Source organism: Limulus polyphemus, unplaced genomic scaffold, assembly GCF_000517525.1.
Source record: "Limulus polyphemus unplaced genomic scaffold, Limulus_polyphemus-2.1.2 Scaffold254, whole genome shotgun sequence".
NCBI lineage: Eukaryota > Metazoa > Arthropoda > Merostomata > Xiphosura > Limulidae > Limulus > Limulus polyphemus.
Genome location: NW_013665864.1, coordinates 188,800 through 207,791, shown reverse-complemented (window position 1 = coordinate 207,791; position 18,992 = coordinate 188,800). Strand labels below are relative to the sequence as shown.

Genomic DNA, 18,992 nt, shown 5'->3' with positions numbered 1-18,992 from the left:
CATCCCAGGCACCATTCTAGTAACCCTTCTCTGAACCCTTTCCAACAATTCAATGTCTTTCCTAAGGTAAGGAGCCCAAATTTAAGAGAGTTTAAGAAAAGGCTCAGTAAATATTTAAATGATGATGACTTTTTTAATATAGTGGATGGGATGGTCATGATGGACCACCAGGCCCCTTGTTGCCTTTAAACATTGTTAATAATACTATTAGTGTTATTAGTTTATAGGGCTTAATGTTATTGTTACCAATAATAGTGATATTGATAATACTTGATTCTTGCAGTTGCATGAAAACTGAAACATAAAAGCTTGTAACATTGCTAGTAAATCAATATGTATTATCTTTGATGAAATATAAGACGTGTGGTATTTATTTACATTTTGATAAAACTGGAACTATAAATAGGGTATGTTTTGACTGTAAGTGCCTGTTTGTCGAATAGTTAACTATTTTTTCAGTTATTTACATAAAATATATAATTTTTCCACTGTACATTGGTGGTAGATTGTTCGAGAGGCAGGTAAAACCTTACCAGATCTGGTAAAAAAAGTACTGCATTGAAATGACTGTACCAGGTACAGAGAAGAACAATAAAATTACCAGATCTTTACCTCTCATGTAAGAGTTTACAGGACTCTAGACTCATTGACTTTATGTGCATCTAATTAATGGGCAGAAATTATATTAATAACAGATTTAGCCTTTTCTAATCTTTATGGGCTTACATGGACTGTTTAGGGACTTTTTTTATGAACAATTTTAAGTCATGCTGCAACAGTTTCTGTCATTCTATAAAAGTTATAATCTTAAAGAGCACTAGAAAACCAAGAAAACTTGTGAGAATATGAACAGAAATAAAGGGTGGTTTTATAGGATACTTTTCAGTAGTTTCTTGAAGATGGTGTAGGGAACAAAAACTGAATAGCCTGAACTGATTGTAGATCTTCGTGCAAAGGTTGAAGAAATAGTTGAATGCTACATCAGATGTGCGAAAGAAAAGATAAAAATTTTTTAGCAGAATATTAACCTAAGCCATGTTCCTTTAGTTTTTCTAGTTCATTCCATATTCCCTGTACATTTCTGTTGATCACTTTGTTCTTTAGTTTATAATGTCTGGAAGTTAACTGACCTTTTACGTGAAAATCATTTGAGAGAATGTTTGTATGACATTCAAATCTACAGTTTTGGGGATGCTAAATCATTTTATTTTTTATCTATTAGACATGATTTTAAACATACATGTAAAAGTTACAGTTGTCCTAGCAATCAAAATGTCTGTGAACATAATGTCATACGTTGTACTTCACATTTTAGTTATTTATGTGTCTTCCCATTGATTTAATAGACAATTTTTATACTTAGTGTTTTGATTTATTATGTAGATTACTGCTTATAAGTTATTGAATTATGAATTTTACAATTTTTGATTTTTTGTTTGGTAATTTATCTTTCCCTGCATTTCTCTTGTATAATCTGCTTCAGCAGCAACCAGGAAATATCTGTAATCTGTAATATCTGTTGTAGAACGTACATAAATACATACGTACTCAGTTTATTTGTTTTCCTCTAATGAGGAAGTTTGCTTTTTTAATTTCATTATATAATGTACCCTTCTTCCTTCTTGTTTTTGCTAATGATTGTTTACATCGTTACAATTTTTGTTAAATTTTATCAAGCCTAATTTTTCATACGTTGTTGCAAATAACACGATAGAACTAAAGGATAAAGATGTTTCCATTAAAATTTTTAGCAATTAGCAACATATTAAGTCAAATCACTAATTTAAAAAATGCCATTAAAACTGAGAAACAAATAAAACTAATTTCAAACTATGTAATGTTTTCAGATTATTTCCACATATCTCATTATGAAATACATGCAAGTATGTTGTGAAGTATTAAACATGCAAGCATTTTATTTGTCCAAATCATGGTCTTTGTCTTCATTACCAGTCTGTTTTTTTCTATACAACAAATCTATCACAAGTGTAAGCAGTTTTTAATATATTTGCATTTATTTTATCAATAATCCAGTCAACTACTTTTATCTTCACCTCAAGGTTTAAAAAACTTGTTTTAAACAAAATCATTGGCATTTAAACAATGTGTTATGAACCATCAGTCATTGTTTTTTTTTTTTTGCAGTTGTTAGTACTTCAATCAAATCTCATGTTAATCTATTTTAACTCGCAATTTTAGTAGACATTTTTTTTTGTTTTCTGACATTTTTTAAGTTTTAATATAATTTTATTGTATCTGATGTGTTGCTTTTGTAAGATATAGTAGTTATTTTTTATTTTTCTAATGTAAATATTGTGTTCACTGGTGATCTTGTCTTTTACTTTATTCTTGCCATTGAACTATATATGACCTCTGCTGTAAGTTAATACAGATATTTTTCAGTGGTGTATCATGACATTGCTTCATATGCCACCCCTGCTGTTTTCAATTGACCAAAGAGTCCATTAGGTCCATTGGCTCAGGTCAAGGCCATATATATATACATTAAAGACTTTGGTTTTAGGTTTCAAAGAATTTAAGTGCTATATGTATCAATAAGTAAATATTAAGTAGAGCAAATAATCCAAAGTTCATGTTAGATACAAGTACATGATAGGTTACAGAAAATATTGATTTTGTTTCTCAGAGTACTTGGATTTTATTGTCATGTAGTTTTTCCACTTCTTAATTAAATGGGTGAAAAAGTGATATATTGAGAATAAGTTTTTTGAACAAATGTATAAAATACTGTATTCTCTTACATATAAAAAAAATACTTATAACTTGTAAACTTTGTATTATTTAACTTCTTTCACTGGTTATAACTTTACTAGATTTTTAAATTTATTTTCATAAATAAAAGTATTTTAGAATAAATTATCAGGCAAAGAATACCCATCTAATCTATAATACACTTACACTCATTGTTGTGTCTACACATTATAGCTATGATTAGTTATGTGTGTTCTACGAAAAGCATTTTCAAAATTTCATTTTTTCTTTCTCTGGTTGAAGTCCTAGTTATCACTATAGAAATTAATTTGATAATGATATTGAATAAATGCAATTAATTTTATTTAAAGTAATTGGGTATGTTACATCTGAACATGAACTTTTATATTCTTTGAAGTGATTATGAATTTTTTGTAGACAACAGTATCAGCTTACAGTATGTGATATATGATTGACCAGTCACTTTCAACAGTCTCTTTCACAATTTACTTGGTTTTTTGATTTTAATACATGTAATGTGATTTAATCCATTACCTTGACAATATTAGTTTTATTTAGACTTAATATTTTCAAAAAGTAAGCCAAAATTAATAAGTCTGCAGCTTAAATTGGATATTTTAGAACAAAAATATTAATTTCACCTCACCCTCAGCTCTACTCAAAGTACCTTGTGCAGAATAGTGTTTTTCAAGCAACTTCAGCTAGCTGAATCTCATGCAGAAGTTGTGTATAGCTTGTTTGAAGCCCAGTAGACATATAGTCATACATGTACAAGACTATTTATGTCACATATGTCAGGTTTTAATTTTAGAATCATTTTATTTAGTACAGTGATCAAAAAGTTTTGTCATTTTGATAGTATTGGAATAATATGTATCTTATATGTAACTTAAAAATAGTAGTGCATCAGGAACGTGTTTCAAAGATTGCTTTTCTAGATAGTGGATAATCGACATGATCTTGAGTGTGTTGATAATATGCCAATGTTTTAATTTTTGCATGCTCATGTTTATAGCTTTTCACCAGTTCCAAACATAATATTTCAGTGACACATGAATATGATTTAAAATTATTTTCCATTTATGTCAGTGTATAACCCTTTAAACATGGGAACATCTTTAAACACTTTTCTGCACAAGTCAATGTGTTATGTTCAAAATGTAATTAAACACTTTTACTATCAATTAAATAAAATTATAATTTATATTATGATTTGAAGTTTTATGTTATCTAAGTTTTAAGTCCTTTATTTCAAAGGAAAACTTCAAATGTATTGTCATGTGACCAACAAGCTATGAAAATTTGTTGTTTGGCTCTCTGTATCCTCAATAATACAATGATAGTTGTGTAGATATATGTCTAGATTCTGAGATGCTTACTTAACCTTTTGACTTGTACATTTCAAAGATCTCTGAATGAATGCAGTTGAAATAAGTAATAATTTTTTCAACCCCTGACAGGTGCTACACCCACCTTCAACAGATTTGTTTGAGTTTTGTAGCCTACATGTAGATGTTACATACATATGTGGATAGTCATTAGAAAGAGCTCCTTTAACACTATAATCTAACAATGGTTATTTTGAATTTGCCACCAATTTGTCATCATGGAGTACATGTAGTTGACTGTAGTGTTGTTGGCTGCTGGATCGACTATAGCACTTATAGTTGTTTCTTACCTGAATATGTTATAGTTAGAAATACAGTTTAAATTGTATTTAGACCTTACTATTATATTTTAATTAATTATGTATTAGCTATGTTTTAAAATGCATAATTGAAATGTTTAAACATTTTGTAAATATACACCATACTTTGTGTCAGTTCTCAAGGCTTACTGGCTTATGATATTATGGGGTGCACAAAGATTTTGCCAAATGGTTGTACATGTCTGGCAGAGATACCGTAATATGCTTTGAGGGCACCATTGACTTGTGTCAAGATGAAGAATAAATGGTAAAGGACAAGAAAGGAAAATAAAACATTAAAAATCAACTAAATGGTAGAGAAAATGAAAAATAAAATATAAACATTTACCTTATAAAAAAATTTTTGATATTCATTTATGATGTTCTAGAGGTTATGCATATGAAATATGAAAACTATAAGATGAAGAAAAGTATTTTATACTTAAAATAAAAATCATATTACACTCAGACTATTTTAACAGCTTGAGTGCAAGTAATTACTATAGATAAATAACATTTTTATAAAAAAGATGTAATCACAATAATGTCATTCTTTGTGTATAAAATATTTATAAACTTTAAATTCAAAGTATTTTAAATATTACTTTTAACAGTGCGTTACTAGAAATGTTAATTTTAGTGTGTGTATGTGTAAGAATGTGTTGAGAGCTGTTAAACATATCTTCTTAGATATCCTTCAATGGACAGTTCTCATTTTCTCTAGGTACAAAGTATTCCAATTGGAATAGGTCTTATTGTAATAGGATACTGTATATCCTGAGTTGGTACAAATGTTATATTTTTTCTGGTTCTTTTTGTCTTTAATTGTGTGCATGTTATCTCGGGTACTTTTTTTGAAACAATGACAACACTGAATTAGATGATTTAAGAACCTAAAAATTTTGAGAAGCCTGTGATTGCAGCATGTCAATCTCCAAGTCTTGAAATTATTGGAGTTTAGTGATTTTTGATAGTGAATTTTAAGTTACATTTAAAAACAAATTTTAATATAAGATAGAAATTCACTTGGATAAATTTAAAATTTACAGTGAGCTCTAAGGCAATGTTTGAGAAAAGAAAAAATTTAGTGTGGATAAATTAACTTCTTTGTTGTGATAAAATCAGTATATTACTGTACTAAAAGAAGAGCTACAGCATCACATTTAGTTGTAATGTACGGTGTTATTTAGCATGAAATTAATTATCTAACAGTATAAATGTGGTAATATTAAATATAGTGTAACAATGACTATTAGGGTCATCGCCAGGGGATTGAAGGAGTGTGTGAGCTCATCTCTTTTTGGACCACAAATAAACATTAATATCATGAGTCACTGTATCTACGTGCAGTTTAAAGGAAAAATTAATATCCTTAGTTTACTCAACTTGGACTAAAGCGTAATGAATGACCAGTGGTTCCATTTCTCTGTGTGATGTGAATGGGCAAGCAACGTATCATTCTACACCATACTAACGAAGCAAACACCATACTGTAAAATCACATTGTGACCCAAATAAATCTTTCATATTTTCTTTATCCTGGGATAGCTAAATATGTTTCAAAAGGTTGTGGCTGTTTTTTCACACATACAGACCCTTAACCAGTTTGACATAGTATGATTCAGTGCTGAAATTGAATATTTAGAATAGTTATTAAAAAGGAATTTACATATGTATAATTGTGATGTACACATAAATTTGATATTGAATAATGAGTAGTGAGTATCCATAATGTTATTAAAACTTGCATGTTTATTTATTTTAACATAATTTGCTCATCATTGAGTTCTCTTGATAACACCTGCAGTTTTACATGTGTGTCTATATATATATATATATGCATCATGAACAGAAATTAATCCACCTGAAAAAATACAAACCTCCTTAAGAAAGTGATAATGATGTTTTTGTTGTGTTTGAATGAAATGTACATGTGTCATCAACTGTAAAAGTAACAAACATTTATCTGGTACGAGCACAAGTGGAAATTAAGGTTCATTGTTTTGCATACTCAAACATGTTTTACCATTTTGTCAAATTTCTTTGTAATTTATTGTATGTCCTTAAGTCAGATTTATTTTATGCTTCAATAATTTTAATTTACATTGATAAATATATTCCATAGAGCTGGGCAATTAGGGGTATTTGCTAATCAATTAATTGACAGCCCCACTAAGTTAGTACAGTATTCATCCAACCATGGTAAGTACAAGCAGAAAAAAATAAAAGGTTGGAAGCAGGTGCTGCCTGAAATTTTGCCTTCATTCTAGTCAGCAGTTCAATAATAACAACAACAAAGAAAATGTTGATGGCAAATGCTGTCATCAGTTAAACATTAGTGACAGTGGCAGATAGCCTTAATAGCTTTGCTATAACAAAAACAGGGCAAGCAAGTTTGGTAGTAATATTCTGACTACTTTTATAGTTAAAATAATCTGAAATAGTAATAATTAGAAATCATAATTTTGATCAATTGATTATTGGAGTAATCAAAAACAGTAAAAATTGTAACTTATTTTGATTAATTGATTAGCTTATGTGACATAAATTGCTTTAATTGCTGCTCATATGTAATCAATTAAATTGCTGAGTTCTAATATCCATTTCAAGCCAGAGCTCAAGATTAGTTGTTGTAAATATTTATCATGTTTGTTTTCAGGTGAAGTTATTGAAGTAACTAATCACATTTTTTCTTCATAACATTGCAGGACAACAAAATTGTGCTAGAATTCCTTCCACAATTCTTCAGTGAGAGGTTGATTTTGATGTTCACATAATGGCCTCAAGCATGAATTATTAGTTGTAGTAGGAAAATCCAGTTTGGAAGCATCACCTAGAGACTGTAGTGTATTAGCAAATGTGTAAGAGAATCACTACAAGGTCAGTCTGATTAGGAATCACCATTGTGGTTCATACTATTTTTTCAGTTGATAATGTAATATTTTTAGAAGTTGTATGAATCAATACAAAAATATAGGAAGAGTGAATTTTATATATCTATTTCTGTTCTTATTAAGGATGAAGCTGACTTTATAGTATTACTAGTATTGGTGCTGTGGATAGTTGATGCTTTTTATATATATACCAAATCTTATTACTTTTCTTAAATGTAAAAATTGTAAGAACCTAAAAACAAACTAATGTGAGAAATTAAGTCGACGTTTTAATGTAACTCAAACTTAGCTAGCTAAGCTAGATGCTTTCTGAAGTTGTTGTAAGAGTAAAATTCACATATATTATTAAATTGTTTTTATTGGAGTTCTTAATTACTGTCATAAGTTTGTAGGTACGAATCACTATATGTAGTCTAGTTTTGATATCAGATTAGCCTAAGATTAATCTTTTCACAAAACTTAGTTTGTAAAAGACTTAAATAGAATGATCACAATATTATCCAGGAGGACATGTATATACTTGTCTGCGAAAACAGCCGATATACTCTATTTCTGGCCACAGTCACTTGCTACACATGTACCGATATATTTGGCCCCTTCAAAACAATGGCTGTTGAAGCATGGTCCCAACAAGAATCTCGGAGGTGTTAGGCTGTGGGTTAAAATGTGATTCCTTAAATTTTTTTTATAAACTATCACAATGTGGTTGCTACTCAGTACTCAAGATACTTGAATGTCTTGAAAGAAATTAAAATAATGCTAATTGATCTATATATTGTTATATTTTTCTTTCAGAATATGTGGGCCCATTCACAACTCTTACTGCTAGTTTTATCTGCAGCTTTGGCTGATGAAGAGTGGTCTAATATGTGTACAAGACAAGTACAGTAAGTTTGCTACAAAAGTTTGTAATTTTAAATTTAAATACAGCCCTCAGGTTTAAAAATAACGATTGTGATTCAGCAAATTACTAAAAAAATCATCAGATGAGATTATGAGAAATTCAGTTTTAGATTAATAAATTTACATGTGACAATACTAACCAAACTAATTTTTTATTGTAAAGTTTGTTCACATTAAGCTACAGAAGTGTTACCTCTTAATAATTTTGAAACCTTAAAGTATAGAGCATTTTAACATAGGAACTTAAATGTGCATAGCCTAAACATGGATGTAATTGATCAATGTAAAGTTGCAAGTGCAATGTCTGATAGTTGGTACAGTTCTTGTAACAGTGTGATAGGTAGAAGGGAGGAGGTTTCTAAACTCATAGCTAAAAGTAATGGAGCAGTAAAGTTAGTTGAGAATTTTTGGTTATATTGAGGTAGAAAACAAGACTGAAGAAGCAACTTTAATGAAAGAAAAAGTATCTTTCATCTAACCATATCAATATTTCTGATTTTGGTGTATAGGAATTCATTTAGTTTTTCTGTTCTGTACCTCCTTTCTATAACATTTCTCATCTTCGGATAAACTTCTTTCATGAAGTCCTATTGATATATTTGAGTTGTTACTGAATTTTTCATCAATTGGAGGTTTTATATGATGCAGAGTATGGATTAACCAATTCAGAAAGCCCACAATTTTTCCTTTAATTGTGGGTTTTTACAAAATAATTAATCCATTCTCTGCCTCATATAAAATCTTATTTTAAGATTACTTCCCCAAAACTATTTTTTTTAAATGAAGGCCTAACACTGACTGACAAGAGTGGTTTTGTAAAATTACATTTTTACTACAGTTTTTCTGTCTTCTCCTTATATTTAGCCCCTACACTTTTCATAAGTAAAGTTTAAGATGTTATAATATCAATAGTAAATACTACTCAGAACTTGTAGTCTGTCATGACTATCTATGTCATCAAAGTGAGCTCAGAGGCCTGATTTTACTTAACTAGCCAAAGCCTTTGGATGTCCAAGCAATTAAAAAACATTAACAAACAATATATTTAGTTAAAGTTTCAGGCTAATGATAATTACAAACTTAGACACTTCAATATGGATACATATTACAAACTAACATTCTCTTTGACACAGGCTTTCCAAATTTATAATAGTGTTCTCACTTTTTATCTCCACCACTTAAGATGAATGGAGGTTGTGTTTTCACCCCTGTGTTTGTGTTTGTCAGTTCTCAAAAACGGCTGAACGGAATTAGAAGAAAGTTGGTATACATTTGGACTATGACCCAACTTAGAAATGATTGGTGTTTGGAGGGTCAAGGTCATGAAAATCTAAAAAAATTCTTATCTATTAAAATGCGACCAATTTTGTACACTATTTTTGCTCTTTAACTCAGTCAAAAATGATCAAATTTTATGAAATTTGGTGGACATGTGTAGAATATTATTTCTCATTGTCCTGCCAGAAATGGTCTGTACCTGTTGATAACGACAGGGATACGGACACATTTTCATATTTTTTGAGAGCTGAATATGATCAAAGCTGCATGGCGGAGGTATATGCTCTGGTGAGTGTCCCTCCAGTATAGCTATTCAACACTTCATTTAAAGACATAATCAAACCCTCACGTACAGTTCTAGTGAAAGTTGTGTTCTTGTGAAGAAAGTACTTTTATTTAAAATTGTGTTCTGTTATAAAGAAATGGTTGTTGCACATACAGTTATTTTTCTAATTGTCTGAATATTGAATACCCAAAGTGTGAAATTTCTTATGAATTTTTGTTTGTGGTGCCATTCAATAGATGGTGCAGGAGTTGTGGTTACATACATAGATACTAACATACACACTACGTCCATTATAGTAAAATGTGTTGAGTCACACCTTGGAACATAAAAAGGAAGTTTTTGTTCTTCACCCATTTCATGTTCTTCTTGTTCTAAGTTGATGTAGTTGGAAGTTTGTATTTTCTAACCAAAGCATTACTGTTAGTCTATTCTGTTTCACTGTTTATGTATAATTATTTGTATTATTATTTATTCATTTGGGTGACTTAAGGCATATGTCTTAACTAATTAACAGTGTTGTTAAAAAATGTGATTGCTAATAACATTCTCTCTCTTGTAACTTTTTGTTATATTTGAAGGTTCATATTTATTTTATGATCACACTGTGTTACACTGTTTTGTTTTCTTCTTTATTATTATGTTAAATAAATCAACAGTTAGTTTTGAAATATTTACTATTGTTTAGAGCTGTTATTGGCCAAATTACTGTTTATTCTCTATTATTTTGTAATGTTCTGTCATACAGGTTGCACTAGTTTCTCTGTGTAAGTCTGACATTACCAGTTCCACTAAGTAATGAGATCTAGTCAATTGGAAACAGCATCTTAAGTGAATCAATCAGTTTGCAAATAAATCATGAGGGAGTATGACCAGCATGGTTAACTCACAGCTCAAGTAAAGGCAACTGTCCATCATTCATAAGTTAAAGTACACACCCTGTTGATTTATGTTGTGTTAAATAGAAATTTTCATTGTACATCACATGTTATGTCCAGTCCATTATCACAGACTTAGTTAGTTTTAGCAAAACTCATTATTACTGTGCCTTAAATTTTGCCTATATATATAACCTTCTGTTATATATATAGGAATTATCTAACTTATTCTTTTGGGAAATTGATTTCTCGAGTACCACAGAGTAGGCAGGAAGGAGAAATGTGGGTGCCATGACAACACAATATTATTAGTTTTCATTTTCTGTAAGTTGAAGTACTTACAGAATCTTGTGCTTTTCATACTGTAGTCTATATCAGAGATTCTTCAGACTGGATGTTGTTTTGCAAGAGAGGAACAAAGTATTAGTTTTTGGTGTGGTATGCTGATACTTTGCCAAGCAGCAAGGTATGCATGGCTATTAGTTTAGGTCCGTGCAAAAGATGCAGGAGAACCAACAACATGTGGTAAGCGCTGCCAGTAACTTGCTGGAGCACAACAGGCAGCTTGCACTGAAAGGTTTGGTAGTCATTTCAGCTCTCTATCTGGATTAGCTGGAGCTTGGTATTTCTTGTAAGAGTACATGTCCAACAGATCAAGATCATAGTTGATACAGGAACAGTCAGAAGACTGGTAGATATTGCAATAGCCTAGATGTGATTGAAGAAGTAGATCTCTGGCTGTGTCTAGAAGATGTTCACAGAATGAGGGTAATCATTGTTGACATCAGATTTGGTGGGATGTATTGTGGAAACTGTTGGTCAGTTTTGCCATTTCAAAGGGTCAAATGTTTTGGTATTTTCAGTGAAGTAGAAGTGCACAGGACCATAACCTCCTAGAGTATACACTTGGTTGAAATTCATTCAGGTATTTGAACAAAGCTTAATCTCTGGGTTATAGTGTCAGGATACCAATGTAGTTTTGAATGTATATCCATTTATGTTAAGTTATACCGTATGTATCTTTACAAAATTAATAAGGTTGCTACAACCAAAGAAAGTGACCCATAAAAAAGTGTTTTTACAAAAACATTCAGCTGCAACAGAACTGACAGGTGTCATAATCAATTACTATTCAACTACTACATTTAATGTTAGAATTTTGATAACCATTGTAATGCAACTAAGTTTTAAAGAGTGTCCCACCACCATTCTGAAAAGTCTTTTTGTTTTTCGAGAATAAGTGAAAACTGAGACTTGTTGGTATTTAAACCCCCCAACTCCATTTCACTTTTTCACAAAAAGAAATCTGTTACTGTACAAGTATTGGTTTGAAATAACCACTTTGAGCTGCTGGATCACCTGAATGTTGTTCTTCAATGAGTAATTTTGTCTTATAGGAATACAGTCATTTTAATAAATAATCTAACTGTGGACAAAACTTCTTAAAACTGTGTGTATAAAAATGTTTTCAAAGGACAAATAGTATAATAGTTGGATTTATGTGTTGCCAAGAGATAACTACTGTGTTTTCGAATGAAATGGAAATAGTAAAGTATTGTGATTTCTCTCATTTATTTTTATCTGGTTTGTACCGTGATATTTGAATATTATGTTTAGATGATGGTTTATACAACAACAAGGGGGGTGTCTAGCTCATGTGGTGTGTGATTATTGTTTTTAGTTCTAAATTTAATTTGAAATTAATAATTCATATTATGAAGTATAATTTGTATCCATATAGTGATTATATGTATACATATTAATATGTAATTTCTAATTTCATAGATATTCAGTATCTACAAGAAAATCTTACAGCAAGCCATACCATATCAGAACATATACTTGGTGTTTTGCTATTCCACCTAGATGCTCAAGGTTCAGGTAAGAAAACTTTTCAAAACTTTTATCATATAATCCTTTAAAAATTTCACATTAAAAATGATGAGTGCCTTCAGATCATATGGGGTAACTATTTGGAAGGCAAAGTAGAATCCTGTGGCATGGCATGCATCGTTGAGGAGGTCTCTGGATGTGATATCTTTCCTGTTGAAACAAGAGAGGATATCCACTAAAATGCAGTTATGCATTCTGCAAGACTGTGGGGTCTTGATGAGGATCTGGCGATCTTGGTGTAGGTCCTGGAATATCCCTGTTGGCTGGTCTCTGGTTCTGGTCTTGCTGATTGCTGGCCAGATGATGGTCCTGTGTTCAGGGAGAGCTGGTGTCATACTTGTTGGCTTGTGGTGGTAGAGGCTCCTCTTGATGGTGCATTGGTTGAATGGGCTACCCTAAATATCTACTAATATTTGGGACACCCTTGGAAGGAGGTGGCATTGTCGTGGGCGTTTGGCTACTGGGTGCTGTTTGCCACACTGTACACCCTTCCATTGATGAGTGCCTTCAGATCATATGGGGTATTTGAAGAAGATTAGGGTGTCTTGGCTGGTTCAAACAGATTTAATTTTCTCTGCTTTGTTGGCAGATATTTCTTGTGACTGTAGTTCTTCCTCTGACATGATGTCAAATGGTTCACTTCTGATGACTATTGTGTGGAATTTATCTTCTTGGTTATTCCCTGGAATGTGAACATTAAGTGTGGAGTTCTGGATGGCTGAAGGGTCCTGGGGCTTGAGGAGCTTGGCATACTTGGCTGGGGTGTTGGTTTTAATGATGACACCTCCTTTAGCTAGTCTTTAAACATTGGTAAAACCATTCTTGGGGAAGAGTCTTTTGAGTTTTGTAGCTATTTCTGTACATCTGTAGCTGGCTCGGGAGTCCTTCCACGGTGATGGCTGGAGGAGATTGTAGCTGCTGGCTGGTAGAAGTAGAGGCTTGAGGTGGAGTGGGTTGTTTAGTTGGCAGTGACCTTATGGCTTGGTTGGTTGGGGTGGATGATTTATTGGATCTCGTGGTGCTGGGTGAAATAGGTGAAGCTTGGCTAAATCGGCTGGTAGCCTATTCAACACAGCTTTGAATCATGGTTAGCTGCTCTTCTGGTGTCAAGGGCTTACTCATGGATCTAGTTCTTTTACGTGGTGGGAAACTAGTGCTGGTGGGCTGGAGCCCTCAGTGGATTGTTTCTGTAGTTCCAGGTCAGGACTGGAACTAGTGGTCTTCTTACCCCTCCACCCAATGATGTGGTGTGGATGGAAATAAAAGAATCATTGAACGTTTTCTCTCTTCATCAAAAAATTTCGAATTCTGTCAAAAATTCATTCCATAACCTGTGGAATTTCTCAAGGATTTACCTAGAACACGCGCAGGCAAAGCTCAACAATCACTTTTTAATTGACAGGAGAACAAGCATGAATAATGTTGATGCCAAATTTTATTTCACAAGCAGGATATTCAACACTAAATTGTTAGGAATTAATCATACTATCATTCACATTTCAAAATGTGGTGTAACTTAAAGAATAAAAGTTTAGATTTACCTGGTAATCACACCTTGCACTTCATTGAACAAAAATGACATAAGAATGTGTGTTACCATACTTATTTGGGTAATAACAAAGATTGTTATTAATTACAGTTGCACTTTAAATTTCTTTTTATTAAGCTTAGAAATTGTTTATCGTATTTAGCTTTTTGTAAGAAAAGATATGTCCTACAGAGTGCAAATTGTTCAGTTTACCTGTATCAATATCTGAAATGGTATTGAGATTTTTTTATAGTTCTAGTGTGTTACATTATGTTTGGATAAAGTTATTTTATTATTCTAGGATTGCATATACAACTGGATATCAGTTGGAACATGTAACAAAAACAAAAAAGGTGAATGAATGCTGTGAAGGGTACATTCGTGGTGAAAGTGAAGGAAAATGTATTCGTAAGTAATTTTCATAATAATCAGTGTTACTTTAAAAAATGGGATTTTTTTTAAAGCTGTAATATGCTAAATTTGATTCTAATTTAGTCATGGCAGTAGGCATGTGTTATAATTTAATGTTATTCCTATTTATTAGCATTACTTGGTTCAAAAAATTTAGCATAATACTTAATCTGAAGTAGAAGAAGAAAGTATTGGAATTATGGCATAACATTTTGTCTTTTTAGTAAAAAAAATAGTCCTTCAAGAAGTTTGTGCTAAATACAGTATATTATTTTCATTTTACAAAATGACAAGTAATTTATAGTTCATGCATGATTGCATGTAAATTGTTTGCACTTTTAGTATTTCAATCATCATTACATTTTTTCAAAATCTGAAGCTGTGAAAATTAAATGTCTATTTGTGAATCAAATTTTAAAAGTATATATTTAACCCCATGACTACTCACAGTGAAGATTGTTAGTAGGTAACATCACTCCCGTAATATTTCTTTCCAAAAATATAACTAATTCATGAAATTGTTTGAAATTTGACAAGAATTTTCCTAAAAGTATGTAGTTTCATAAAAATAAAATATTTTGATTCTTTCTACTATTTCTAATAAAAATTTGCTCTTTAATGTAGTTATTTGCACTCAGACTCTGAATAGTTCACCTGAAAGGTGATTTTCATGATAAGTATAAAAATACTATTTTTTTTTATCTTATAGTTTTCACGTTTCACTTGCATAATCTCTAGAAACTCTTAATTGAATATCAAAAGTTTTTAAGGTAAATATTTATATTTTATTTTCCATTTTCTCTACCATATTACTAACTCTAGCCATTATCATCAATGTACAGTGCAATGAAATGTTTAAGATTAAGAAATTAAAATAAGTACTTACCTTTTCTCTCTCTGTTTAATAATCTTAAAATATCTTCTTTGGGTCATGTGCATAATTTCAAGTCTTTGCCTTTTCACCAATTTTTTTGTTTTCAAGGTTTTATTTTCCTTTCCAATTCTTTATCTTTTATTTGTTATGTTAACTTACGGGTGTCCGCAGGCAATATAACGGTATCATCAACAGAGACAGTTTAGCCTCCGACGAGATATAGTTTGCACACGCCTTTTTTAGGAAAGACTTTTTTTTTTCTAGTGAGGCAAAACTTAAAATAATATTAAAAAAATCATTAAACCTTTCAAATATGCATTTTTAAAACACAAATAATACATAATTGACTAAAACATAAAAGTAAAACGTAAATACAACTTAATTGTCTATCAAACTATTATGATAAAAATTACCAAGCTCTAGGTAAAAAGAACTTATCACTTGTGTTTTCTGGCAAGCTTGAGAGATTAGACTGAGAAATCTGCCTTTTCTGTTGGTTATAAGCATGCCATTAAAGTCTTGAAAAGACTATTGCTTATCAACAGATTACTTTGGAATGTGGATGTGGCATCTATCAGAGGGGAAGAGAGAAATAAGCTCTTTCTTGGAATGTTAGTCTGTTGTAATATGAAACTTAAGTTTAGAACTCGACATTGTATGGGTAGAAGGTCGTCTAAACTGTCGCAGAGATACCAAGACTAAACTGAATAGAAACAGAAGAAACGAAAGCTCAGATATTTTAACTGAATGTATGTCACATGTCAACAAAACTGAAGATTTAATTGTTTGTTTCAGAGGTTTCTTTTGAAATAAAGGAATAGTAACTTAGATGATATAAAACTTTGAATTATAAGGTTTTTGATAATGCTAGTTTCATTCAAATACATTGATATTAAAGTGGTTTAATTAAATTTTGAATGTTACTCAGTAACATTTTTTGTGACATGCTCAAAGGAATTTAAAGAGTGTACCAGAAGTCAAAGGGTTATGTATAAATATACAGACTGTGTGTGTGTGTGTGGTTTTTTAATGTATTTTTAGTATTTGAAATTATTTTAATCCTCTTGTGTGCATAACAGAGAAAGCAATTAAGTAAACCAGAATATTTTGACACTCTGGCCAACATTCATTGCCACCTTCACATCATTTTGTATTTAAGGAATTTATTTATGATAATGCAATGTGTTCCATGTTTTGACTAATTTAGTTCAAAATATTAGAAAAGCTTTGCATTCTCCTTCCCTTCTTTTCCACCAGCATGCTTTATTTGCATCTTTGTTTCCAAACATTTATTCAAGGTGATATCTGGCACATCTTTGAGGAATTTACTTCTAAATGAAACAAGGCCTATCAATATTTGGGATGTAATGAAGAGCCATTGTGTTGTATTACAATCTGTTTGCTTATTACCAGATACAAAAGATTAGTTGCACACTCTCAGTCATTTCAATTTAAAATTTTTTGACCCTTTACTTATGTAATCATGCTTTACTTCTTAGAATTTAATATTTGTATGGTTTGATGACATGATTACTTACAACTTAGAATGTGTAAAAACAGCACTGATTTTGAAGAAGTTTATTTTTTGAAATTTTTATTTCTGATTGAAACTGCTTTAGTGAGTGTTTTTCATTAAGCTTAAAGACATTGAATACAAATAGAAAGAATTCTTAATTTTGGATGTGCATTAGAGAAAACTTGTTGAAAGTTAATGTTTATACTCACTTGGTAGTGACATTTTAGACTATTCTTGATCTAATTTTAAATTTATAATACATTTAATTTATTAAAATGATATATGAGTGCTTCTTATTGTGATTAATAGTGATTTGTGATAAGTCATGCAGTAGTGGAAAATAGTGACACAAAATTGAATTGGAAATAAGAAAGAGCTAGTGACACCTGTGTTCAACTTTACTGAAAAAAATAAACAAAATTGATCATGCCACTGTGAAAACTATCAATGTAGGTAATAAGAAGTATGCAACTGGAAATGTTTTTTCCCATCCTTACATTTCTGTGAATGTCAGGTTAGATGTGGTTAAAAATAACATTTCAAATTGATTCTTTTATCTGTTGTAAGTCAGTGTCCATAAAGCCTCTCTGAAAATATCAGAACTCCTCAGCCAAAGTAAAGTATGTCTGAAATATTATTAAAACTGGTGAAGCATTGAAAATCAACAGATCTAACATTTCTGTTGAGTGAAAATGCTGTGGGTGTTTTTAGCACATTACTTTTAATCTGTTAATTACAGATTTCAACTTTGAAGTGTGTGTTACACTAAGCATTTTAGATCTGAATCTAAGTCTTTGTAATCCCAATACAAGAAGTCACAAGTACTTGAAAACATTTTCAGTTAATCATATTACTATCTTTGTTTAACTTTCTGATTTCTTAAAAAATCTAAAACCCGTTTTTACATATTGATATTTTTTTCAGCCTTTTTTCACACTTTAACTTTTCTCTTTATTACTGCTGTATGTTGTTCTTTGTGCTTTTTATAATTTGACACAAATGATCGTGTTATAGCATGGGGAACTTTTGTTTTTGTGTGTTTTGTGTACATTGACATGGAAGTTCTGTCTACTAACCAGTGTCTAATATGTAGATATTTTAATGTATATTTGTTGACAAGTAGTGCATTTTGTATTTTATTTCTATTGAACTCTTTCAGCATGGGCTCGGTCTGTGGAACAGACCTCGAAATCATTTTGTGTTTGTTATAGTTTTCATGCTATTACTTTTAAATTAGTGAGTGTATCTTCATGAAATTTTGCAGATTATCAGTAAACATTACAATGCTTTTGTATGCAAAACATCAGATTTTTTCATTAAGGTTTTTTTAAGTAATGTTTTTCTCATGCCTTTTTTTTCTCTTGGAATGTTGACCATCCAACATGCAAAGTAATTTTGATTATAAGATAAAAAAATACTTTTATGCATCAGAAAATTTTCAAATTTCACATGCAAAATCTTTGTAATCTCCAGATAATTATCAAATATTTGTTAAGAAAAAACTATATCTTATCTGTTATTTTCTATATCTAATGTCTGTATGGGTTTGCTCGACTTGACCGACCTTGTAACCACCATAAAAATTAGGAAATAAATATGAATTACGTTTTTTCGTTCTAGAATGACGAGTATTATAACACAAAAACACAAATGTTTAGTATAAATAGCTGAAATCTCATAACATTATACATTTATATATATTTATAATTTTTACTAATATTGACCTTTCAACTGTGCCTGGCTAACATTACAGAATTTGCAATGATGTGGCGCACGGGCACTCATGTTATTGTATCCAAGAATATAAAACTGGCCTTTACAAAGTGACCTGACTTGGCTATGTTCTAGTGACTAATATTTTGTAAAAAACAGTCACATTTCAGTTATAATTCATATGTATATACATTATTACTATTTACAAATAAGTTCTTAAACTTATTTTTCTTAAAACATAGAACAGTAAATGAAGAAGTATAGCAAACAATTATCTTTTCTAATTATGAACTTGTACTCGTGTGCTGCTTGCCATAGGTTCCTAAGCCTTATCAAATTTCTCACGCGGGGGATGTGAAAGAGTAATTTTTTTTAGGTTTATATGTATATATACATTTGAA

At 30.8% G+C, this 18,992-nt stretch overlaps 1 protein-coding gene across 2 annotated transcripts in view; it reads left to right on the top strand.

Moving 5' to 3' along the window:
* The window catches only part of LOC106478847 (protein draper-like), an 80,925-nt gene that overhangs the window by 2,620 nt on the left and 59,313 nt on the right, over positions 1-18,992 (top strand). For both annotated transcript variants that reach the window (XM_022382506.1, XM_013939420.2), the window contains exons 2-5: positions 7,129-7,300; positions 8,110-8,201; positions 12,442-12,537; positions 14,379-14,485. In XM_022382506.1, coding sequence (XP_022238214.1) covers positions 8,113-8,201; positions 12,442-12,537; positions 14,379-14,485 — 292 coding nt within the window. In that variant the 5' untranslated portion in view covers positions 7,129-7,300; positions 8,110-8,112. The remainder of the gene's footprint in view (positions 1-7,128; positions 7,301-8,109; positions 8,202-12,441; positions 12,538-14,378; positions 14,486-18,992) is intronic.